Raw genomic sequence first — 25,409 nt, forward strand, 5'->3', positions numbered from 1 at the left:
CGACATTGGGCAGGAGAGTTCTCGGGATGATGCAGAGCCGCCCGCCCACCCAGCGGCCCAGTTGGTATGCTCAGGGTATCTCCAGGCTATTTTTGCAGGCCTTCTGGAAGGCCTTGTGGGAGAGCTGGCGGCCGCGGAAGATCTCCTACTTTCTTTGGCTTCTCGCCCACAAAGGTCTTCCAGTGGGGAGCTGGTTGCGGCAGGTTGGTTAGGATGGACGTTGTCAGATCTGTCATGAGACTAGGAGTCACCAAAACACTGCTTGTGGAGCTGCACTCGCGCCCAGGAAGTGTGGAGGTGGACCTTCGGGATCCTTACTCGCACAGCACCGGAGTTAGGTTTGATCACTTGGGGCGCGTTCTGCTGGTGCAGCACCGCACCTGGCTTTCATCAGTTGTTCTGTCCGCAGGACCCCACGTTCCTTATTACACAGGGGACTTGGGGGCCGCTCGAGAGCATTCCGCCGCACCTGGCAGAGGCTGACACAGGATCTCAGGAGAGGCAGCCAGTCTGGGAGATTATTAGCAGCATCGCAGGATGGCACATTTGGACCTCGCGCTGCGCGCAGATCCTCGGTGGCACCTCCCTTTCGACTGCCCAGGTCATGACCGACATCTAGGAGTGAGATTATACACACCCTCAGAGGCTAGTGGGACCAGATACAGGGAGACTCCCGGGCTGGCCGGGAGAAGCGGAGACGTTTCCTCCGTGATTGGGACACATAGGGCCTCTTCTTCGAGCATACTTCGCAGGGCCTTCAGTGGCGCTATTCACCACCTCTCTGGCTGTTCATTCACTCGCCTGATCCCTCCGTGAGAGAGAGCTTTACTTTTTTGTTTCCTTTTTGGGCTGTGTCCGATTTGTGAACGCAGCCCCGTCAGTTGCAAAGCTGACCTCATGTATCTTGTTTTCGAAGTAATATAATCAGCACTGTTTTTTCGGGAAAAAAAAATATTTAGTTCCTATGGAGGTGCAATACTGGTATAGACTCCTATAACGTTGTGTGCATTCTAAGTTTCTACAAGTAGTGTAACATTAGTATTAGAGCAGTCAAGCACTAGCTTGTGAGGGCTGAACTTGGAAGGATAGGTTAGATAGGATGCTGCAAGCACACCCTCACTAGGATCCCTGTCTATTGTCCATGTGGCAGCCATCTTGGTGTCCACATGGCAGCCTCAGTCCATCCCCCTATAGGTGTAATTTCTACCCATATCCATGCTGAGGTGTCAACCCTGTGTGCTCTCCTCATTTGGGGGCTTTTAGGTGGGGACTTTCTCAATGGCACAATGTGTCCAATCCCAACTCTTTGATGTAGATGCTGCATTGGCTCCAATGGAGAAGCCCTTTGGAACCCTTCAGAGGTGTCCTCGTTCACGTTCACTAGTCTTTCCACCAGCAACTCCTGCTCCATTAGGTCCGGTCCCGTGCAAGCAAACCACCTTGGTACACAGGTATATCCTTGGCCGTACCACAAGTCCATGCAATCAGTGGACATCTTGGAGTCTTCCAAGCACTATGCTCTTGAGGTCTGTTCCAACCCGTCTCCACTTTGGCAAAGTCCGGACCCCGGAGCCAGTACCGACCTCAGCACTCAGCAATGAGACCCTAGTGACCCTAGTGGCTGATCCACATAGATCTCCCAACCCAAGTATATATCCAAATAACCTAGATCATGAGGTCCAGATGAGCTCTCAAGCAAGTACTCGTTTGGATTCAGCACACTCTTCTTCTTGAGATGTCTCTGTCTCCGCCACCAAGGCTTCAGCAGATTCATCATGTCTGCCTTCCAGCATGTTGCAACCTGCATTGGAGATTTGAAGAAGCCCTTCTGCCTTCTAGGAATACATACACCTTCCAGTCTCTCATAGCCTGAGAAACATAAAGAACAGAATCTGCCCAAAGCATGCTCTTAAGGTATGAATGAACATACAATAATGCACATACAATAGATCCACTTGTTTGTTTGCTTGCTTTAAAAACAAGCCATGTACCTCATGGAGGCGCACACAGCTTCCCTGTGTAATCCCAGCTTCCATTTGATCCTAAATCCTAAGGTTCGTCCAAAGAGCCTTCCCTCATGTCAATGATACCAGCTTTGCACTCAAACAATCTGAGCACTCCTTGCTGTCCTTACCAACTCACAAAGTTTGTTGACTCCTCTCTAGACCACCTCTCAAAATCAGACATGCGTATTGGTACACCAAGGTATGCATACTTTACCTTAGCAACACTCGGAATGTGTACCAAGAAAAGCTGTTTAGTGGTTACCACATTTGCTGTCGTTTTTGTCTCTCTGATTCCTGACTAGACCCTTAAGGGCTTCTTTCTGCAGTCCTTCACAAAGTGCCTTGGCTGGTCGCAGTAGAAGCAATCATTTGGCTCTTTCTCTTTTTCTTTCTATTTACCATTAGAAGTGTCCCCATCATCTGCAGACTTTCATTTGTCTTAGGCTTGCTGTTCACTAGGCTTTCCTTTCCTTTGCCTTGGATGTTGTCTTTGACATTGCCCTGATCTGACCAACTGTTGAGAGTTGATCCCTCACCACCCTCATCTTGGTCATATGCTCTTGAACCGAGTCCCCCTCATCCATGTGTATGTTGTACAACTGCATCTCAAGGTCGACAATCCTCACATCATTATTCACCCTCAGTGGTGCCAATGATGATAGCCAGGGTCTCCGCGTCACACGTTGTCCAATCCTTCATTGCTACTGCATCTGCTTGTGGCCAGATTGGTTGTGACCTTTGGTATTACCTCAACTTCAGTTGTGATATCCCAACTTAACCTAACTAGTAGGTGGCTCTAGACCTTCATTTTCCAGTGAGGATAATTTGTACCATCAGGCTTGCCTGCTTCCCCAAAGTCTGGAATTGGATATCGAACGCCATGATGAGGATATGAAAGGCTTATAGATTCTGTACACCTATCGAAACTTAAGTCGCCCTCCTTTTGGCAAGGGCAGCTGTCCTTCAGACATAACTTTACAGTGCACAAACTGCAATTTTTGAACTGTACCACCATTCCAAGGTTATTATGGCTTGTAATTTGCACATATTTGAAAATTTAGTGCATTTTCTTTGTGATTTTCAGCAAACTCTGCTCAGCATAAACCACATGCTGATTACATAGTCTAGATACCTGTTGTACCAATTTTTTCCTATTCTAGATTACATAAATGAGGAAATATGCGTGAGATTGCTCCCAAGAAGTACCTGATTATTGCTAAATTTTCACAGATGTGAAGTTTGCTTGCTCTAGGATGATGCAAACCATTCCTTCTTGCCTATAGATGTACACATGCCAAATTGCGACTTACCTGGAGCCACAAAATGTAAACACAACCTGACATTGTATGTGTGCAGCTGATGTTGATACAGATGCAATAGATTACACTCCTTGTTGCAACGACGAAGAATTGTTAGCTAGAGGAGGATGGAACTGGAGCAACCACAATAGAGGATGTACCTAGTGGAGAAAGATAGAAATGTTGAGTTCAATTCATTTCATTCATAAGCTAGGAGCGACATCCTTAATGCATGACCAAGATAATGACTACAATCTAATGCGAGGTGTGAGAGAAGAGCTCACTATCTCTTAGCTTCAAAAGCAAACATTCATTGTCTTCCTCCGTGACTAGAACAATATTTTTAAACTATTGGCTCTTGACAAAAGCCAACATTGGCCACGTTGCCCTCCTCCTGACTAATGTCACCATTGTTTGCGTTGTTCTTGAGGATGCCTTAGTGCAACATATCAAACGTGGGGAACGCATCCCATTTGAAAGCTACTTTTTAGTCATGTAAACAATGGACAGGGGTGACTAGAGAGTGTCATCATGCAAGTCTCGGTGGGGCCAGAGGTGATGGGAAAGTACAAGAAGGGATGGGGGACAGGAAGAGTGTCAGGGTGGCAAAACCGTGTAAGTTGGCAAGGATGTAAATATGGGCAGGTGCCAGGGATGTAATATCACACACAGTTCATAACATTCATGAAAGCATTTTTTGGAGCACAAAGGTTAGATTTGTCAGTAGACTACTTATCAATATATTGCAATCAACATTTGATTCTGTCATCCTTTTTCATTCATGAGTGTGCCCTTCACCTCTGGAGTGCCGACAGAAACTTAGTACGAAGACTTTGTGTAAATGGATGCTCAAGTATGTGTGGGTGTGTGGATTTGTATGTGTGAGCATATTTTTATACTATGCTCTACATCCATTGTTGGGCGCTGATGACGTCAGTGGGGATTTCATAGTAGCTAGTCCTTGCTATGCATGATGGAGTTTATGGTTTTCAACCTTGTGAGTGACTATTAGGAGAATGAAACTGCACTATGTTGTGTTTTTAGAGGAGGAGTTTGGGAATGTTCCTGGATTCATCTAGGTATATGCTTCTGCCGTATTAGTGGACATGCAAATTTCACATTGTGAAGTTTTCGTCCAAGTTGTGGCCTGCTGGTATTGTGATAATTCTTTCTATCTTAAATGGTACGTTATCCTATCAGTTAGATTTAGATTTAGATGCTCGTTGGGGAGAGACTAAAATGAAAATGTTTAGACTTCACAAGAAGTTGTAGCTTGAATGAAGAGACTTTGGACTACCTTTTGATTAGCCTTCTCCTCTAGTGCTAGCCTTCGTCATGGCTGAGTCTGCCCTTCACCTCCGGAGTGCCAACAAAAACTCAGTACAAAGACTTTGTATAAATGGATGCTCAAGTATGTGTGGGTGTGTGGATTTGTATGTGTGAGAGCATATTTTTATACTATGGTCTACACCCACTGTTAGTGGGGATGTCCTAGTAGCTAGTCCTTGCTATGCATGATGGAGTTTATGGTTTTCAACCTTGTGAGTGACTATCATGAGATTGAAACTGCACTATGTTGTGTTTTTAGAGGATGAGTTTGGGAATGTTCTTGGATTCATCTAGGTATATGCTTCTGCCGTATTAGCGGGCATGCAAATTTTACCTTGTGAAGTTTTCGTCCAAGTTGCGGCTTGCTGGTATTGTGATAATTCTTTCTATCTTAAATGGTGCATTGTCCTATCAGCTAGATCTAGATTTAGATGCTCGTTGGGGAGAGACTAAAATGAAAAGGTTTAGACTTCACAAGTAGTAGCTTGAATGAAGAGATTTTGGACTACCTTTTGATTAGCCTTCTCCTTTAGTCCTAGCCTTCGTCATGGCTGAGTCTGTCCTTCACCTCCGGAGTGCCGACATAAACTCAGTACGAAGACTTTGTATAAATGGATGCTCAAGTATGTGTGGGTGCGTGGATTTGTGTGTGTGAGAGCATATTTTTATACTATGGTCTACACCCACTGTTGGGCGCTGATGACGTCAATGGGGATGTCATAGTAGCTAGTCCTTGCTATGCATGATGGAGTTTATGGTTTTCAACCTCGTGAGTGACTATCATGAGATTGAAACTGCACTATGTTGTGTTTTTAGAGGATGAGTTTGGGAATGTTCCTGGATTCATCTAGGTATATGAGATCCTATTTATGCTGGTTTTTATGTGCATTTTGCCTACTCTTTAGATCTTTTCCAAGAAATTTTTATGACGTTTATCCACAAATAGCAATTTCAGTAATGTTGAGTCAAGGCTTTGAACATTCATTTTGTTTCAAATAATCTTGCAACTTATCAAGTTGTGTCAATAGATTAGGATGAGTCTGATTATATTTGGGTGAGCATGACCAGAGGTATTCTTCTATTAAATTGTTGCAAAAGATAATCTGTTCATATTAGGGTAACCACATAAAGTTGTCAAATAAGGATGTTTGAATGGCTGTTTCTGGTTTGTCTAGTATTGATGCTTCTATTTGTTGTACATTCAGATATACTCATTGGAATGGTCATGCGGAAATGACCGAATTGTAAGTGCTTCACAAGATGGCCACCTTATTGTGTGGAATGCTTTGACAAGCCAAAAAATACATGCAATCAGGCTAGCTTGTCCTTGGGTATTGTCATGTGCTTTTTCTCCTAGCGGACAGGCAGTAGCTTGTGGGGGATTAGACAGTGTCTGCTCCATCTATATGTTGAACTCTCAGCAGGATCAGGATCCACCAGCTGCGAAGAGATTAACTGGACACAAAGGCTACATTTCTTGCTGCAAGTATGTACCTAATTTAGATACCCAGATTATCACAAGCTCTGGGGACCAGACCTGTGCTTTGTGGGACTCCGAAAATTGTCGCAGAATTAATGTGTTTGGTGGGGATGCGCCTTCAGGCCACTCTGCAGATGTAATGAGGTGATCTTCAAGAAATGGCTGTACTACAACTTTTAAGGATCCTCGTGTTGTTTGAAGATAGCAATCTGAAGTATGCTGTTGCTTTCTGCAAGCAATCTTTTGTCATTTGAATCAAATTTTAAGGATTGGCTTCTGAGGAGACAAAAGTAAGATAAAAGTTATATGCAATAGGTCTTGATCACACTTGTTGTAGGTGAGTCCAAGCATCGCAGCCTTGAGTGTGAAAGGAAAGTTAAACTCTAATTTGTCTGGCTGTGATTTCAGTGTGTCAATCAGCAGTGCAAACTCTTGTCATTTTGTCTCGGGGTCATGTGATCGTACAGCGTGCTTGTGGGACACACGGACTGATGGCCGAGCAGCACAAATTTATCATGGACATGAGGGTGATGTGAATACTGTGCACTTCTTTCCAGATGGTCTAAGATTTGGGACAGGGTCTGACGATAGCACTTGCAGGATTTTCGATACACGTACTGGGCATCAACTACAGCTATACGAGAAACGTAATCTTGCTAATCAAAATGCATCCGTGACTTCTATTACATTCTCACCCTCGGGCCGTCTTCTTTTTGCGGCATACTCAGATGCAGATTGCTATATATGGGACACCTTAACAGCTGAGGTGAGTGTTCTTTTGTCCTGGCTGCTGGCTGTTGCATCCATTATTTGTATTTGCATCATACGGAAGGCCATTAATGGAATGGGTTGTACTGGATTTGCACTCCCTTAGATTATCTGGAAATGTTTGTAATGAGGGTAGCCTCACGGCAGCCTGTCGGAGAGATGGTATTTCAAAGCTGTTCGATATTTTCATCATCCGACGGTCGCAGAAGATTTCGAATGAGCCCTTAGTTCGTGGCCTAATCCCACAGCTCTTTTAACTTTGCAACTGGACATCCTGCTCAGCTTGCAGGGAGCGCCATGTGGCAGCCACTTTGGCATACTGTTGGTCCCCATATCATATCTATAGCATTCAATGCTTTAAGGCAAGCTTATGCTTGCCATGGGATTGGAATGGCCATCCAATGGAGCAGACCCGGAACACCACACCCCCCTTTGGAGCATGAAGGAAATCTAGCAGACACAAAGAGGCAGTGTACTGCAGCATCGGATCAGCCTAGAGGATCACGGGCTACAAATGTGTACAACATCACCACTGATTGACTAAATTTCCTTGCTAGTTTTCCCAGTTGACCCCTAAGAAATCTCATTCTTAACTAAATTCTTCTGAGGTCCCTTTTGAGCTCACATCTTCCTATTGGCAAGACACTAGCAAAGCCACTATCCTCCAATTGACAAAATGGTGGTGCTCCAATCTAGCTGGGATTTAAGTTGTGCAAGCAAACAGAGCATACACTTCTAACAAGGTGAAATAAGAATTGAAAACTTTGCTGCAATCATGCACATCTTTATGTGAAGTTGAATTTTGTTTCCTTGGAAAGATGAACCTTCTCTATCATGTTTTGAAAATCCTCAGAGTTTCAGCTCACAAACTGCAGAGTAGGCGTCAATAGCTGGTGCGGTTGACTATATCCATCCATGTGAATGTAAAAAGTACTTGTAGGCCAAGCCTTGGAGAAGTGCTCATTATGCTTGGAGGTCTACAACAAGATAACCTGTTGCTGCTGCGCATGTGGCAGCCTCAGCGGATGTTCCTTTCCACCCAGATCTGCCCATGTGACATCTTTCTCTCATGCCCACATGACAGGTCCTCTGAAACAACTATGCTATGCAAGTACCACATAGGCTTACCCTCTTTAAGACCCCTCCAAAGTATCATTGACATATGATATCATTTTCGTGGTTGGGCATGAATATAGGCATAGCAAGAGGGACTAGGCCATGCAAAAGACAATTGTTTTGGAGTGGCATGTCCTTCAACTGCACCTGGTGGCACATCTCTCCTTTCTCCTACAGCATAGGGGCAGGTGGAGTTGTCTGTGGACAAGTGAATAGCCACCTCCTAGTTCTAACCGGCAGCACATGGATGCCTCCCCATCGGTATGTGGCTTGAGAAGAAGAGATGGCACACGTTGTTGCTGCACAGCAGGGGTTCGAGACTCAATTGAATACTGCTTATGGCATTGCCCATCTGCCTAGGAGATAGACTGATGCGACGATGTTTTGGAGACAATGGCTAGCATTACAACTGGTACATATGGCTGCAAGGTGTAGCCTCGTGATCGGGGGCAGGGGCAGCAGACTTGACCTGTGGGGACCTTCATCAATATCTGGCTAGATGTCATTTACACCATGTGCTGGATCTGGTACCAAGGTGATGAAGTCGATACAATATTTTAGGGCAGCCAATCAGGCCACCTTGGACAGCACACAGGGCTGGCAGAGTTGCAGCATACATGTGTAATGGGCAGATGGGCTGGCATACAGCCAGCACAATAGGCACCTGCAAAGGGCTTATTTATAGGCGTGCCTGGGTCGGCAGTCTGTACAGGGAGTTGATTGGCTGGTCAGTCAGATGTGGCGGCCAGATCTGGGTCCGAGCCAGCTGATCTAGGAGGCGCATCCCTATAAGACGTTCCCGTGCCATTCAAACAGTTCGTTTTGGTGCAGCAGACCTCATCCATTTAGGTATTACTGTAGGCCATCTCCTGGTGGTTCTAGTGATGCCCTATAGGCCATGGTATGTGCCTTGTAGGCATAAATATAGGCACTTGTAGGGTTAGTGCCTTTTAGGCCACATAGGACACTTAATCCTATGTGACACCTAGGACACTTAGTCCTAGGTCTAGGTACAAGTACCTTGTACTCCTTTTTCACCTATCCTAGTTGACGTGACGGCAGATTCTATCGACTCTTTGTACCTTGCTCTCTCTCTCTCTTTCTATTTATCGATCCTACAATGGTATCAGAGCAAGGCTTGACTCGTCTTCCTGCCCCCGGACTCCCTGCATTCCCTTCCGTACAGTCATACGGTACGGACAACCGTACTCAGCCTGCACACACGGACGACCGTACTCAGCCTGCACCATACATATCTCCGTACAGGCGTATGGAAGGTTTGGTACCTATTCCGTACTGCATTCAGTACTTGCGCCGTACAGCCCTTATGTGAGCAGACGTACAGATCCGTATCTGCATCGCCGTACAGCAGATACGGACTGCGACTCCGTACATTTCCGTACTTGACACGTCGTACCAGCATGTGGGAACGTACCGTACTTGCTCCGTACAGTTTTCGTACAATGTACCAACAATGTACATGTTCAGTACAACGTACTTGCCTTGTATCTGCATTCGTACATCCGTACGTTGGATTCAGTCACTTGCTCAGTACAACTACCGTACAGCAGTACATTCTGCTCTGTACACTATACCGTACAGTCATGTACCTGATATGTCCGTACAGATCGTACTATTCCCGGGATTTCAGTACAGGTTTGGCACGCGTGAATTTATTTGCAGAGTATTCTCAAAATTTGGGGCTTTTGAGGGCTTTTGCTCTCCTTATCTTCCTTCTACTGTTAGAAATCTTCTCAAGCCATTTCAACAGCTTGGAAAGCCTACATTTTGAGGTTCATACTTTGGGACAGGTGCACTTTTGCAGTCAATTTGTGGACAGCAAGTCCTAATTTTGCAGTTGCAAGCCTTGAGGCTATTTTTTTGGGGATTTGGTCTGCAATTTCTCTTTTGATTGCATTACATTGGGACAGATTGGAGAACATTGAGTCACTTTTGCAAGACATTGAGTTAGATTTTCAGACATTGAGTCTTTTCTGAAGGACATTGAGTCAGATTATCATACATTGGGTCACTAAAATCTAAGCAAAATTTGGGGCTTTTCTGCATTTGCCCTCTTTTTGGCCTATTTGCCCTCATTAAATTTGGGGCTTTTGCCAGATTTTCTGTTTTTGCAGTGAACATTGCCTGCCACAGTCACATTTGGGTCAGATCTGCATTTGCCTTTTGATTTGGGTTGGAAATTTGTAGATATTTGCTGTCATTTTTTTGGACAGCCAGCTCTTTGTAGTGATAGCCTTGAGGCTTTTGGGTTTTCAGGTCTTTTTCAGGGTATCACATTTGCTATGGCTGGGAACAATCAAGATCTATTTGGCGTTCTTCGTGAAGATGATAAGTTGGATGGCACCAACTATCCGATGTGGTCTTATCTCATGAAACATATTCTTGTTGCAAAGCATCTGTGGAATATTGTTTCTGGGGTTGATATGAGGCCAGCCAATGCTATAGTGGTTGCCTCTACTGCTAGTCCCTCTGCAGGGGGTACTCCTCCTGATGCCTCATCCTCTAGCACTCCTACTGCTGCTCTTCCAACTCAGGAACAGTCAAGATGGGATGCAAGAGATGCAGATGCACATTCATGTATTGCTTTATTATGCAAGAGAATCATTATTCCACACATCCGGTCTTGCATGACAGCAAAGGATGCTTGGGATAAATTGGCTTCTGCCAGATACATATCAAGTGCTTGCTACAACCCTTCGATTAGTGGCCATGTCCATACCACTATTCTTTTGATCAGCTAGTTACTTTGCTTTTGCAGGTTTGCAGGAAGAGCAAAGTCGAGCTAATAGTCAAGCCATTATTCTTGATCGTGCATTTGCTTCACAGCAGACAGGAAGAGGCAAGGCTTCCAAGCCTATGGGCAAGCCAAAATCTGCACATAGCAGCTGCAATTCCTTCCATGCATCGAAAAATAGAGCAGATAAGTCAAATAAGAAAAGATGCAATTATTGTCGCAAGCCTGGACATGACATTTCAGAATGCAGGAAGCGCATTGCTTCAGAGAAAAAGAAAGCAGGATTGGCAGTTAATGCCTCACATGCTATTGAATCCCATGAGCCAGCAGATGCTTCACATGCACATGCTCTCCAGGATGATTGGGCATGGGCTGTCCATTGCTCATTTGACCCCTCCAAAGCTGATGCACTCTTTACTGCTAATGATGCTCAGTCTTGGTATTTTGATAGTGGTGCTTCCAAGCACGTCACATCTTGCAGACAGTTGTTTCATTCTTTACCTGATGCACCTCGAGGGGGGACTGTTACATGTGCTAATAATGCTTCATATGCTGTAAAAGGAATTGGAGATGTGCAGCTCACATCTATTTCAAGTCATCCTGTCACTTTGACAAATGTTCTCTTTGTGCCTGGAATTGAAGTCAACTTGATCTCAATTTCAGCAATTGCTACTTCAGGTTTCAGAGTGATTTTTGATGGCTACAGAGGCCTAGTTTATGATCTTCGTGATGACAATGCCATGGTTCTCACTGGCACCTTGCAAAAGGGGCTTTATCACCTTGATCATCACTCAGTTGCACTTTCTACTGAAGCATTTGCTATTTCAGATTCACAGCTTGCTGAAACTCATCTTTGGCATGAGAGAATGGGTCATCTCAATTATAGAGCAATTGCAAAGATACATTCACAGCAGATGGCAAATGATGTATCTCAAACTCGCACAGTTTCAAAACATGTGTGTGAGGGTTGTCTTTTGGGTAAGATGCATCAGTTTCCTTTGTCCAAAACTTTCATAAAGGAAATTGCAGCTAGTGCACAGTGATGTCTGTGGCCCAATGAGGACAAATGCCATTGGGGGGTACAAATATTTCATGACTCTCATTGATGATTTCACAAGATATTGCTGGATATATCCTTTAAAAGCCAAATCTGAAGTTTTCTTATGCTTTCAGAGGTGGGTGAATATGGTTGAGAATGAATCAGGATGCAAGCTTGTCACCCTCAACACAGATAGGGGGGGAGAGTATGTGTCTAAGGAGCTTGATGCATTTCTGTCTTCACGGGGCATTATTCACTCATGCACTACTCCTTACACTCCCCAGCAGAATCCTGTTTCTGAAAGGAAAAACAGGTCCACAATGGAGATGGCCAGATGCATACTTAAGGCCAAGTCTTTGCCCAATAAATTTTGGCTTGATGCAGTGATGTGTGTCAACTATGTGCTGAATAGATTACCTATACAGGCATTGAAGACTGTTACACCTTGTGAAGCATGGAAAGGCAGGAAACCTTCACTTTCACACATGAGAGTTTTTGGGTCTCTTGCATATGTTCATGTACCATCTTAGCTGAGACATAAGCTTGATGACAAGGCAATCAAATGCATATTTATTGGTTACAGCCAGGAGAGCAGAGGGTATCAGTTGTACCAACCAAATATTGGGAATATTATTGTCAGTAGAGATGTAATCTTTGCTTAACATTCAGGTTCTCCTCTTGTGGACTGCAAAGCTAAGCCAGATGTTGACATGTTTGATGCCTTTGACTCTTGGTTACCTCTGTTGGGATAAGTATGATCAAGGGCTTGCTCTATGGTGCATGTATGCATCTAGGGGAGTCACATGTGTGTTTGTGTGTGTTGTAAAGGCACATCAAGTGCTATGATGTGTCTAGTGTGTGACCTAAGTGATGATGTAAGCCAAAGGCCCCCACATGGGAGGTTCCTTTGATTTAGGCCAGTCCCACTGATGTAGGGGCTGATTCCCACTGATGTAGGGGCTGATTGCCACTTATGTAAGGAAGGTATTACCTTCTCCCCCTTTCTATAAGAGAGAGTCCTCTCTCTCACAATCAATAATAGAGAACTACCATCTTTCTTTCATTGTGCTCTCACACCTCTTGCAAGATGCATCTATTCTATCCTATGGGATTCTACACTTGGTATCTGAGCTTTAGGTTCTAGATCTAGCCTAGCCTAGCATTAGATGCTTTCTCTAGCATAAACTACTAGTTTCTCAAAGCTTCTTCATCTTCTCCATTTTCCTCCTCCTTCTCCAAATCTTTGAGAGCTCTGTTCTCTGCCTACAAGCGACCATTGCTCAAACCCTTTGAGCTGCAGACTCCTCACGTACGGGCGAACTTCCAGTTGCAAGCATTTAAGGAAATTTCGATTGTACGCGCAACGCCAACACTCAGAATCCTCGACGAACTTTCGCGCAATGCCGCCTCTGTGCTTATCCTTTTGCAAATTCCTCTGAGCCCGAGCTGCACGACACTGAAGGCAAGCTGCTGTTGAAATCTGAGCTCATTTGGTTAAGAGATGGAGGCGTAACAGACAGAAAACCAGTCGGTTTTCTCAAGCATCTACAGGGCGACCTGGCGCAACATTTCGCCCTTTCTTGCTGGTAGCCCTTCTCTGCTATAAGGCCTTTCTTCCTGCATAAAAATCCCCTTGAAAAGAGCTATGAGCTATGAGAATTGCACCCTCCAATCTACTCTGTTCTCAGTTGACAGAATTCTGCATATTTTGGTCAAAAGATGTTGAGTAATCACTTTAAGGTTGGGGCTTTCATTATTTACTGCAGACTTTCATTGCTTTGATTGTACTTGAGTAGTAGAACTCAGTCATGGAGCTCATAAGTGTCCTTACACTTTGCATTTAGAATGATGACTATGTCATTCTCTTTTATGAGTACTTGAACTATAAACATGACTAAACCCAAGCAACAAGAGAAGTTGGATGGAACTAGTTTCCATACTTGGCAAACAAAAGCCAAGTTTATGCTTATGAAAAAGAAGATATGGAATGTTGTGAATGGAAAGAAGTCTACAAAAGAAAAAATTAATTGGTTGATCAAAGACAAGAAGGCTCTTGCTATCATAGCTTTGGGATTAAGTGGCTCATACATTCACCACATTGATGGAGGGAAGTGCTTCAAATATATCTTGTTCCTTTGCCTACAATTGGAAAAGGGAATGTGTTATTCCATGAAGAACAACAAAGAGAATCAAGCATTTCTTGTGAAGAAGGACTACTTCAACAACAAAGCAAAAACAACAAAGGAAATCTGGCTGAAGGAAGAACTCCATCAGCAAATGAAGAAAATGAAGACTATGCTTTTTAGGCACTTTGTCTTTTGAATTTTTTGTTTATCATCACTTGGTCAAATTTTGAGGTTCTCTGCGTGGAGTAGTACTCCAAAAAGAATATCATATGTTATGTCTTTTGTAAATCACCTTTGGTCACCATATGATGTAAACCATGTGATATGTGTTTTGTCTATCCCATTTCTGTGAACCTCACACCCTTGGGAACCCTTGCTAGCATGAGATCCTAGCCATAGATTTATCCTTAACCACCATGAGATGGCATGAGAAACTATGAGACTAGATGTATCCTTGACACTGCAAGAGGCAACCCCTTGAGGGGGGGTTATGTTGGGATAAGTATGATCAAGGGCTTGCTCTATGGTGCATGTATGCATCTAGGGGAGTCACATGTGTGTTTGTGTGTGTTGTAAAGGCACATCAAGTGCTATGATGTGTCTAGTGTGTGACCTAAGTGATGATGTAAGCCAAAGGTCCCCACATGGGAGGTTCCTTTGATTTAGGCCAATCCCACTGATGTAGGGACTGATTCCCACTGATGTAGGGGCTGATTGCCACTTATGTAGGAAAGGTATTACCATCTCCCCCTTTCTATAAGAGAGAGTCCTCTCTCTCACAATCAATAATAGAGAACTACCATCTTTCTTTCATTGTGCTCTCACACCTCTTGCAAGATGCATCTATTCTATCCTACGGGATTCTACAACCTTTGCCTTCATCAGAGGAAGACTTTGACCAGCAACATGAGCCTCCTGCAGGCCCTTCAACAAGCAATGATCAGCCAGTACCCCATGCTGATTTGCAGGTTTCTCTTTCAGCACAAAATGATCCCACTATTCATGATGTAGTGATCGAAGAAAGAGCTGTCAATAGATAGCAAAGGAAAGTTCCCAGATGGCTTCTTGATACATTGAGGGACAGCAAACAAGATAAGCCTTTTGCTGCCCGGACAAGATCAGGGAATAGAGAGAGGCATGGTCACTTTCTTGAGTTTGCACTCCTTGCTACAGCTTGCAATGAAGAGCCTTTGTGCCTTAAAGATGCTTTTGACAGCAAAGAGTGGATGGATGCAATGAGAGCTGAGCTACAATCCATAATCCATTGCCAAATGACACATGGGAATTAGTAGATCTCCCTCCTGGCAAGCATGCCATTGGTACCTGGTGGGTCTACAAATTAAAAAGGACATCTGATGGCAGCATAGATTGATACAAAGCCCGTCTTGTTGCGACAAAGGGTATGCCCAACAACAAGGCATTGACTTTGAGGAGACATTTGCTCCCACATCCAGGATTACTACCATTAGATGTGTCATTGCCATTGCAGCCCATCATCATTGGCAAGGGCACCAACTTGACATCAAGACTGCTTTTCTTCATGGGGATCTGCAGTTAGAAGTCTATGTCACACAACCTTTTGGCTTTGAGGTTTTCAATTCTGAAAACAAGGTATGCCGGCTTAGAAAAGCCCTTTATGGTTTGAAGCAGGCACCCAGGGCATGGTATGCCAAAATTCATGCACACTTACTATCTCATGGTTTTCAGAATAGCCCCACAGAACCCACTCTTTATGTCCGTGGGAGTGGATCTGATCTTTTAGTGCTGATTTTATGTGTGGATGATATGCTCATGACGGGTCCAGATACTCAGCATATTGCAGCTTTCAAGGATGATTTGCAGCAGGTTTTTGAAATGTCAGACATGGGACAGCTCCACTATTATTTGGGCATTCAGTTTGCTCATGTTGAGGGGGGTATCATGATGTTTCAGTCCAAGTATATTGGACAGCTCCTTGATCGTTTTCAGTTCGAGGATTGCAAGCCAATCTCTACTCCAGTGGACCCTGGCTTCAAATTCTCAGCTCATGATGGGAGCCCACCATGTGATATCACTCTTTATCAGCAAGCTGTTGGATGCCTTATTTATTTATGTCACACCAGACTTGACTTACAGTATGCAATATCTCAGCTTAGCAAATTCATGCACATGCCCAGTTCACAGCATTGGCAGGCAGTGAAGAGAGTCTTGAGATATCTCAGAGGCACTCAGGATTTAGCCCTCTTCTATGGTGATCAGGGTTCACTTACCATGCATGCTTACACGGATAGTGACGGGGCAGGATGTTCCGACACTAGAGTGTCACACATCGGCAATTGTTTTTTGCTTGGCAATTCATGTATCTCTTGGCTCAGCAAGAAGCAACCAATAGTTGCCACATCTAGCTATGAGGCTGAGTACAGGGCCGCTTTCACTGCTACAGTAGAGTGTGTTTGGCTTCGACAGTTACTTACAGATCTTGGTTTTCGCTGACTACACTGACAGCCAGAGAAATCCTCCACTATTGTCTACACTGACAGCCAAAGTGTTTTGGCCATTGCGCGTAACCTAGTGTTTCATGCGCGTACCAAGCATATTGAAGTTCACTATCATTATGTTCAGGAGCGGTTGTCAGCAGGAGACATAGAGTTGTCCTATCTTCCCACAGAGGACAACATAGCATATATGTTTACGAAGGCACTTCCTCGTCCTAAGTTCGAAGTCTTCCGACAAGCTTTACAGTTGGTTTCCTTTGTTACATGATCTGACATCCCTTGTACATTCGTAGGTGGCTATATCCTTTTGGATGAACATGTGCCACCATGACAAAAAAATACCAGGTATTCTGAGACGTTTCCAGAGTACTTCAGCCCATCCCATGGAGAGGGGTTTGTAGGCCATCTCTTGGTGGTTCTAGTGATGCTCTATAGGCCATAGTATGTGCCTTGTAGGCATAAATATAGGCACTTGTAGTGTTAGTACCTTTTAGGCCACATAGGACACTTAGTCCTATGTGACACCTAGGACACTTAGTCCTAGGTCTAGGTACAAGTACCTTGTACTCCTTTTTCATCTATCCTAGTTGACGTGACGGCAGACTCTATCAACTCTTTGTACCTTGCTCTCTCTCTCTCTCTCTCTTTCTATTCATCGATCCTACAATTACGTCGTGCATACCTACAGCTGGTAGGAGAGCACAATTGTGCCTAGGGAGTACAATCGCATGACTAAAACGTCAAGGAATTGATGGGGCCTTCACATATGGGTTGCTCTTCCTAGTAGAGCAAACCAAGCACATCGTGATATGAAGGCATTTTGATAGGAGCTGCCATGTTGAAGTTGGAGACAAAGTTTTGGTATGATGGTGTCAAAGAATTCAAAGTGATTGAAATAGGGTCTTGATCCTCCGTCATAGCTGCCAATTTCTCGGTGATGTTTTATTCTTGGTGAGATGGGTGGAGATGGAGAATGAATCTCCCTCTCTCATGAATGGACTATATCAAGAGGAGGAGATGGGGACTGACACTTAGAGCTAGTTTTGGGACATCAATTTGATTCTTGGTTGGCTAGCCTTCTAGGTGACCTTAGACTTAGGACTACGTCTCCATCTCTAGTTTGTGGATAGACACACCTCATCCCCAAGGGGGGTTAACAAAGTAAACAAATTTAAGTAGCGACTCCTATTTCCTCTTGAGCGTAACCTACGAGAAATTAGCCAAGGTCTTGAGTCTTCATCTTGAACCCTTCCTCTACAGTCTAGACCTAATTCACCTCTAACCCTCCCTCTAGACCACGATTCTTCACAACCCTCCCTCTAGGCCTAATTCATGACACACAACAAGATTTGCCTTGGGCCATACATAATATATTCACTTTCAAGAAGGCCACGTATTGGCGATGGCAACAATCTCAGCCTCTTATGACTTTCTCCTAAATTTTCATAAGGTCTTCGACTAATGGATTTGGGTCTCTTGAGGGAAAACTAAGGAAGATGGCTATGCAAGGTCTCTGCAATATCTATACTCATTCGAGGTCATACAGGATGAGTGAAAATTGTAGTTGGTTGTGGATGGTTTGTGCTACCTGCCAAATCACTATCGTAGGTGCTTTGTAGTGCCCTTTGGTAGCTAATCTTTCGTTGTACTTTTCAATGGATCCATCTAATTTTGACTTTCTTTTTATACATAAAGTTCATCCTACCAGATTCATTGCATGTGGAGGATCAACAAGTTCCAAGTCTATTTTTTTACAATGAAACCTATTTCCTATATCATGGCATCCTTCCAATGTACATGCCTGTTTGAGCTTTGCATCATGAGGGCTACATTTGAATTTTGCATTCTCCTTTTGCTGCTGTAATTAGGTTGGTTGCTTCTTGCTGCACTCAAGAATGCCCTCCAATTTTGCATCCTCTATTGTCTCCAAGTGCAATGTGATGATTTCATGCCAAAGAGCTAAAGTGAGCTATTCTTTTGTAAACTGTGCATTTTCTCTTTTCATCACTTTGCCTTTGAATGTCTAAAGGCCTCTATATTTGCTACCTAAGCCTAAGACTCTCATCAATGGATTCTTTGTAGTACATTTTGTTGTTTTAGAGGTTTACATAATTCCCATGATCACGTATGGCTGAAACATAAAGCAAATCTCTCTAAGATTTTGCACTTTGAAAACAATTTATACATTTTTTTTCACACCAGCATTTCTACCACATCAATTGTGGACTGATTTACTGATTGAAAACAATCACCCTAACCCATCATTTGTTGGCTAGCACCTAAATCTAGCAATTGGACAATAAGCACTCGCATTTGCTAGCATGAGATGCTCATGCATAGGGTGGTGATCCTAAGAAGCAAACTAATCCATCACTATGATGATCATAGACCTGCAAATTTTGTAGCTTCTCGGCCATCAGGTATACGATAATGCCCTCGTTAACGACTTTAGATCAAGAATATGATTCTAGTTCAATGAAGGAGTCTAGGGTGTGGTGCAAATCATTAAACGAGTTAAAATCAAGAATTTGACTACTTCAATGAAGGAGTCTAGGGATGGTGCAATAATGATTTTTTGCACCGTATATGTGGCATAATGCCAAGGACTCAATCTATTTCTAGGTTTTTGCCAAGGTTTTCTAGCAGGACCCATTGTTGATTTGTATCTCAGACTTTGTGTGCAGCTCATTTTCAGCTTCTCAAGCTTTCTCCAACGTTGTGTGTTCTCTCCCCGCTCTCACAAACTCACAAGTTTTTGGTCCCTCGGGTACATGGGGCTTCAAAAAATCCTGTTTGTGTCAAGGGAACCTATTAAAATTATGAGGTTTGGCAAAAAGAAGGGAGGGGCGGAGGAGTATGAGTGATGATTTGTGCTGAAATTGAAGCTTATAGGGAGAGAGAGAAGGAAAAGAAGGGAGCTGAGAAGCAATCCTCGGGTGGCCAAGGGGTCAGCCCACAAGGAAGGACGATAGGCGGGAGGGAGAGGGGAAGGTAGGGGCCCAAGGGAGAGAGACAAGGAGGAAACACAGAGGCTGAGGGCCATCCCATGGGCACCCCCAGTAGCCCACAAGACCATGAGAGGGTGGGGGAAGTGGGAGTGGGCTCAGCCCCTGAAGGGGCTGGAAGAACTGCCGTGAGTATTTCAGTCCATGGGGAAAGGGGTGAACCCGTGGGTTGCAGGGGGTGCTAAGCGGCCACCAGGGGCGGGGGGTGTTATATAAGGAGAGGGGGAGTGGTGGGAGGGGCTATAGAGGGGTTGTGATGCATAGACAAAAGGGGGAAAGCCTGTATGGATCATAGTTACGCTGAAACGCCGAAACGGCGCATCAAATACCCGAAACGCCGTTTCGGACGTCCCAGACCCCCCAAAACGTGAAACGGCCCCGAAACGCGAAACGCCGTCTAAAACGGCGATCAGAAACGCCGAAACGGCATCTGAAACGCTGTTTCAGACCTAAAACGCGCCGTTTTGGGTGCCGTTTCGGGTCTGACCTGAAAAGAGGGCAAAAACACGAAAAAACGCCGCCGCTGTTGCGTGTTTTCGCCCTTCTTCCTGCTGCTCTCTCGCCCGAATTCTTGCCCACCTGGTTCTCTCCCGAGTCTCGAGTCCCAGCCCTACGAGAAATTTATGAGTTTTGGAATTTCAGATTTCGAGTTGGGGCTGTTACATGGTGGGAGGATTATGTGTGTATGCATTACTCTAAACCCCCTTTTGTAACCCCCCCTTGATGACGTGGCGTTTCCCCGTTTCACCCCCTCTCAAAAATCCCGAAACGTTTCCGTTTCCCGTTTCCCGTTTCCGTTTCCTTGTTTCCCGTAACTCTGGTATGGATGCCTGGAGGCTATGCAACAGGTGTAAGGAGGCTGGGAGAAGCGGGATGCAAGGGCCATCAAAGGGCAAGGAAGAGAACTTGGGAGGCGGGCTGTAAAATGGCTAAACGGTCAGGCAAGCTTGAATTCACACGGAACAGCAAAAAATTGCCACAACTATGTTCCGTACAAAGGTTATTTCAGGGAGTTTTACTGGCCCTGTATGGCTCTACGTAGGGATGTACCAATGTATGTACATCTCATTGAACATGTGTGCTTCAGAGTGATGATATAATATTCAAAAGTCGATTTCAGGGACTTTTACTGGCTCTGTACGGCTCTATGTAGGTATGTACAAACTTATGGACGTCTACTTGCGCATGTATGCTGCATCTATTTGCACGTTGGTGCAGAACAGGAAAACCCATCTTTAAATATGACTTGTGGCTAAAATTGGAATCGACACCTTGTAATGCTGAAAAGTTAAACCCTGCTCAATACAGAAATAGCTGAGGCACCTCTTCAGCCTTCCTGAAAATAAGGTTTATAGCGCCTCGAATGTCCTGCAAGGATTTTTTAGATGGATATCCCCATATTTTGACTCTATGGAGCCACTTCAGCCACACAAGGTTAAATCTCAAGGGACTATCTCGTCTTCTTTAAGTACATGATGAGATGGTGGCAGGCCTGATACCAAATGTAGCAATTAGATCAGGTAACGCTGAGTACATGCCTTTTTATAGAAAGGTAAGTCCCTAAGTCTAGTCCTAGGAATTGAACTTCACGTTCAGCTTAAGGTGAGATCAGTCTTTTGAAATACATGCTGAGGACTTTGTGCCTAACGACTCTTAAGGTATGAACCTAATAGCATTTTGATAATGGATCCAAGGGTATGTAAAGACCTAGCCTTTTGTGAATGTATCACAGCCTAGGACTGAATCTCTTAAGATGATTTACTCAGGAAGCCACATTATTTTTAAGGATTAACTGGAAATATGTATCTCATGACTTGAAATGTCGAAGGTTTATGTTTTTTTGCTTTTCAATACAGCTCTGTGCATGCAGGTAGTTACTAACCTAAAGAACCTAGATGATGCACATACAAATCGCGTTAGTTGCCTTGGCTTGGCCCATGATGGAAGTGCACTATGCACTGGAAGTTGGGACAAAAGCCTTAAGGTATGATTCCTTATTCCACCTTGGTCTATTTCACCTGGTAACAATGGTAATGTCTAGCACTGAATATGTGTGCATTCTAACTGCTTTTAGTAGTCCTCAGTTGAACATTCGCTGGTTTTCATTGCTTTTGCAGATTTGGGCACATAATGCTATGAAAGCGATAAGGTGATATGACATTTTTCCTTTTTGTGTCTGGTCAATCGCTTGGGAGAACATTTCTGCATGTAAGGCCCTATCCTGTGTTTGAAACCTTGTATTGTAGCTTTGGTTCATGTGCTAGCTTTTGTGATGACGATTGCGTCAATAATGGAACACTGGCGTATTTCCATGATTTTATTTGATAGTTGTCAACCCTGGAAACTTGCTCTTTCAATCTACTTAAAGGCTTCACGAATTGCTGAGAGTTTTGTCAGTTCTGGACATCAGCCATCTCTTAATCGACTTGCCGCCTTGAAATATCATGTCAACATTTTGAAACCTTTGTGCTCATGCCACCCATCACCAGTTTTTAAAGAAATTGTTCATCAAGTCGGGTAGCCATATGCACACTATCCCCACATCTGTCGATTGTTCCACTAGCCCATCAAATCACTGCAAATCTGTGTCTTACCATCCAAGTACTCCATCTAATGTGGCTTATCTGTTCATAAATGCGACTAGTCAAAACATTTGCATGTTACGAAATCAAATGAGAAATGTGAAACATTAAATTTAACAAATAATGCCATCTATTGTCTAACCACAACTCTGGATTGTTTGGCTTTGATAGAAGTTCGTATATATTAGCATTCCCTAGAACTTGAGGCAAATTCTACTTTTGCTTTACCAAACGGATAACCCCCCCCTTCCCCTTCCCCCCCCCCCCCCCCCCGGGCCAAAAGAAAAGAAAAGAAAAGAAAAAACAAAATGGAAAAAAGAAAACTAACTCTTCTTGGGCCATTTCGCTCAAGGGCTTTGAACCCTATAGTAATCAATGTTTAGGATAATAACCTCACCTGACCACCATTGCCACTAGGTTTGCGTTCTACCTTGAACTGGCTGCCCATCTCCCCATCATTACAGGTGGTGCAACACTTTTTTCAGAAGACAGTCTCCCTTTGGCCTCAAGTCTTTAGATGCATGCCCTGCAGGTTTTTGTGCCTTAGAATTCTTACTAGGATTACATGGAATTTATCAACACTTGGTGTAAAATATGGCGTGGCTTCTACATTACCGTCCTTCATTGTCAAGTGGTTTTAACTTGCTTGGGATGAAGAATCAAGATTCTTTCTAAAATCTGGCATTATATGGCCTTCATAATGCTTCCCATAGAGCATCCCTCCTTTCCTTTGGCACTGTAGTTTCTTTTTCTCTGTAGAGGAATTTCATTTAAAACCGGTTTTGGACGACCCTATTTATTGACATGTGACCTTGTCTGTGCATATTGCTGATTGATGAGTGGAGGAAACCAGATTCTTTGGACTAATTGTTAATGAGGGCCAATGCCCTTATGTCCAAATCTTCATAAGTCACTTTGCTGTGAATTTCAGTCTATGTGATGGGTTACCTGCTGTAATAAATATGTTCGGAGCTCTGCAGAAAACAAGTGGTGAATAGTCACTCTTGTATAGTTATGTTTGAATAGACGCTGAAGACCACATATTTCAGCTCTACTAGTGCTAGCGTTTGTCATGGCTTGGTGCAGCCTTTGCCTTTAGAGGATCAATAGACCATCAAATTATTCGTATATGTGCAGGTGTGAAAATTTAAGTTGTATTTTTTTGTATATGTGATTTGCACCTCTTTGTCACAATGGCATGGGTAGGATATCCTATGGAGGGGAAGGCTTTATGACTGGATACCAAACTACACCCATTTGTTTTAAGAACAAACATGAGCTTGTATGCATTCAAGGTTTTTGGTATATGCGGTTCATACTTTATTGCCCATTACTGCATACCTTTTGTGGACTGATCCTAGTTTGACTATGTAGGCGTTCATGATCATATACACAGTGATCTTAAGATCTTTCTGATCACCACACTATCGTGCATGACAAGTTTTAAGACCACATTACCAACAGCTAAGGGCATGGGTAAATGGACAGAGGGACACAGTTTCAGAAGGGTATCTTTGCAAACTTGCTGTTAATGAGCAGTCATGATTTTGCAACCAAAAAGTCTTGTGAAACAATCCATATGGATTGGATGTTACTCAGAAGAAACTGCTATGCTGCTACGAGTATTGTCCAGAGCTTGTGATGATGTGGCTCAAATATGATCCTACTATGGCATCATTTGGACTCATTAAATTCGTACTTCATGTGGTTATGGCCTTACATTAATGGAAAATAAGGCTGTCCAGTAGATGTTAAATCTTGCCCCTTCTAGTTTTTTCAAAGGATATGCTTATAGCCATCAGTTTAGTTTGCAAAATACAGTCGTCTGGTAATTCCTTCGATTTGTACACCAATTCAAATTTTTTTCCTAGTTGTTTGATATTTGTCACGAGTTTTGATCTCTTTACTTCTCGTTTACTTCCACAACATGCTTTGCTCTCTTCCTATGTCAAGGTTTACAAGCGGACTTGTATTTTCTCTAGAGCCTGTGATACCAACAATTTACAGATGAATATCATGACTATCAAAAGGGATGCGTTTGTTTGTTGACACTTACTTCAGATAACACTTGGGATTCCAAGTTGGAATTCCCTTTGTTTGATGCCAGTAGCTGGCCTTTAACAATGCATTATTCTTTCACTTGTTGGCTAAAAAGGGATGTGTTGGCTTGGTGACACATAAGCATTAATGCTTCAGATAGCACTCCAGGCATTCCAAGTCAATATTCCCTTTGTTTGATGCGAAGATCTCACCTTTAACAAATTTTTTGTGTCGCATAGTATGAAAGGTAATTCAAATTTTTACTGTTGTATTTTTGCAAGAGAGCTTCTTCTAATCTAAATTGCTTGTTTCTCATTTCCTGTATGGACTCCTGTATGCATGCAGTCGAGATAATGTTTAGTCCCCAATGTTTTGTTTCTTTTATAAATAAAACAATCAGAGTAGTTCCTGTTGTATGCTCAGCTCCTGTGCAAACCTATTTGAATGCAGGCTTTCGTCCATATGTTTCATCTTTTGCGCTCTTTGTTGATCTCTATGCAGGCTGAACGATCATGTATGGGACACTTTAAAATATAAATTGTAGCATTTAAACTTGTATGGCTTTTTCTTTGGTTCTAGCCAATCCTAAATGGGTGACTGCATTACAACATAAAACTCTATTTGAGTACTTCATCACAATATAGAGCTCTATGTGTCGAGAATCTAATAAAATACATTGCAGTGCTCTCTCTTTTTTTATTTAGTGAAAGTCTGTTTGTTATTCCTTAACTATGAGATGTTGCGCCTACTACCTTGATACTAATGGTATCAATTCCAAAGCTTGGATATTGGAGGGCCTTCATACATAGTGGCAAACACATCTGTATGAAGCTATCACCTTAGCTGTGGCATGTGACAAGGAATTGGCATGTTCATGTTGGAATTTACTATTTATTTAGGTGCCCCTACTATCAATTTCTTTGGTGTTAACTTTTCCCTCATGATTTCCTCTTTAGCTTGGTATGCTGTTTTCGACTTGCTGTCCATGCGAAACAGCTTTGGCTTTTTTTGGGGGCTTAACTAAGGATAAATCAAATTAAAATGCCTCACCCACGTTTGGTCAGTCAATGCCAACATGCAGCATCACATAGAGTAGGGTCAGTGTCACATGAAAATGCATTTCGTTCTATCGAAATAGGACGAAATGTCTCGTGTCGAAACGTTTCGAAACAACACGAAACGCTCCCAACGAAATGCATGTTTCGCCCAAATCCCAAAAAGGTGGTTTTGCTCATTTTTTCCTTTTTGCCCTTTGCGAATTGATTGCGATCCTCTTGGCCTGATTTCGTTTGTGTACTCAGCATCCTCTCCAGTCCGCTTCTGCTGGCCTACGCTTCCTACAGTCACGTAAGCTTGTGGCTCGTGGGCTAGCATAAGTGCTAGCACTGCTA

At 43.5% G+C, this 25,409-nt stretch overlaps 1 protein-coding gene across 1 annotated transcript in view; it reads left to right on the top strand.

Annotated features, from left to right (window-relative positions):
• Nucleotides 1–24,165, top strand: part of LOC147894176 (guanine nucleotide-binding protein subunit beta-like) — a 45,310-nt gene extending 21,145 nt beyond the window's left edge. The window contains exons 3-7 of the mRNA XM_087384829.1: nucleotides 5,839–6,257; nucleotides 6,522–6,879; nucleotides 21,267–21,380; nucleotides 21,514–21,604; nucleotides 23,353–24,165. Of these exons, the coding sequence (XP_087240955.1) occupies nucleotides 5,839–6,257; nucleotides 6,522–6,879; nucleotides 21,267–21,380; nucleotides 21,514–21,549 (927 nt within the window). The 3' untranslated portion in view covers nucleotides 21,550–21,604; nucleotides 23,353–24,165. The remainder of the gene's footprint in view (nucleotides 1–5,838; nucleotides 6,258–6,521; nucleotides 6,880–21,266; nucleotides 21,381–21,513; nucleotides 21,605–23,352) is intronic.
• Nucleotides 24,166–25,409: the final 1,244 nt, after the last annotated feature.

The sequence above is a fragment of the Dipteris shenzhenensis genome, chromosome 14 (assembly GCF_047967505.1).
Source record: "Dipteris shenzhenensis isolate YYH24624 ecotype China chromosome 14, Dip_SZ_1.0, whole genome shotgun sequence".
Taxonomy (NCBI): domain Eukaryota; kingdom Viridiplantae; phylum Streptophyta; class Polypodiopsida; order Gleicheniales; family Dipteridaceae; genus Dipteris; species Dipteris shenzhenensis.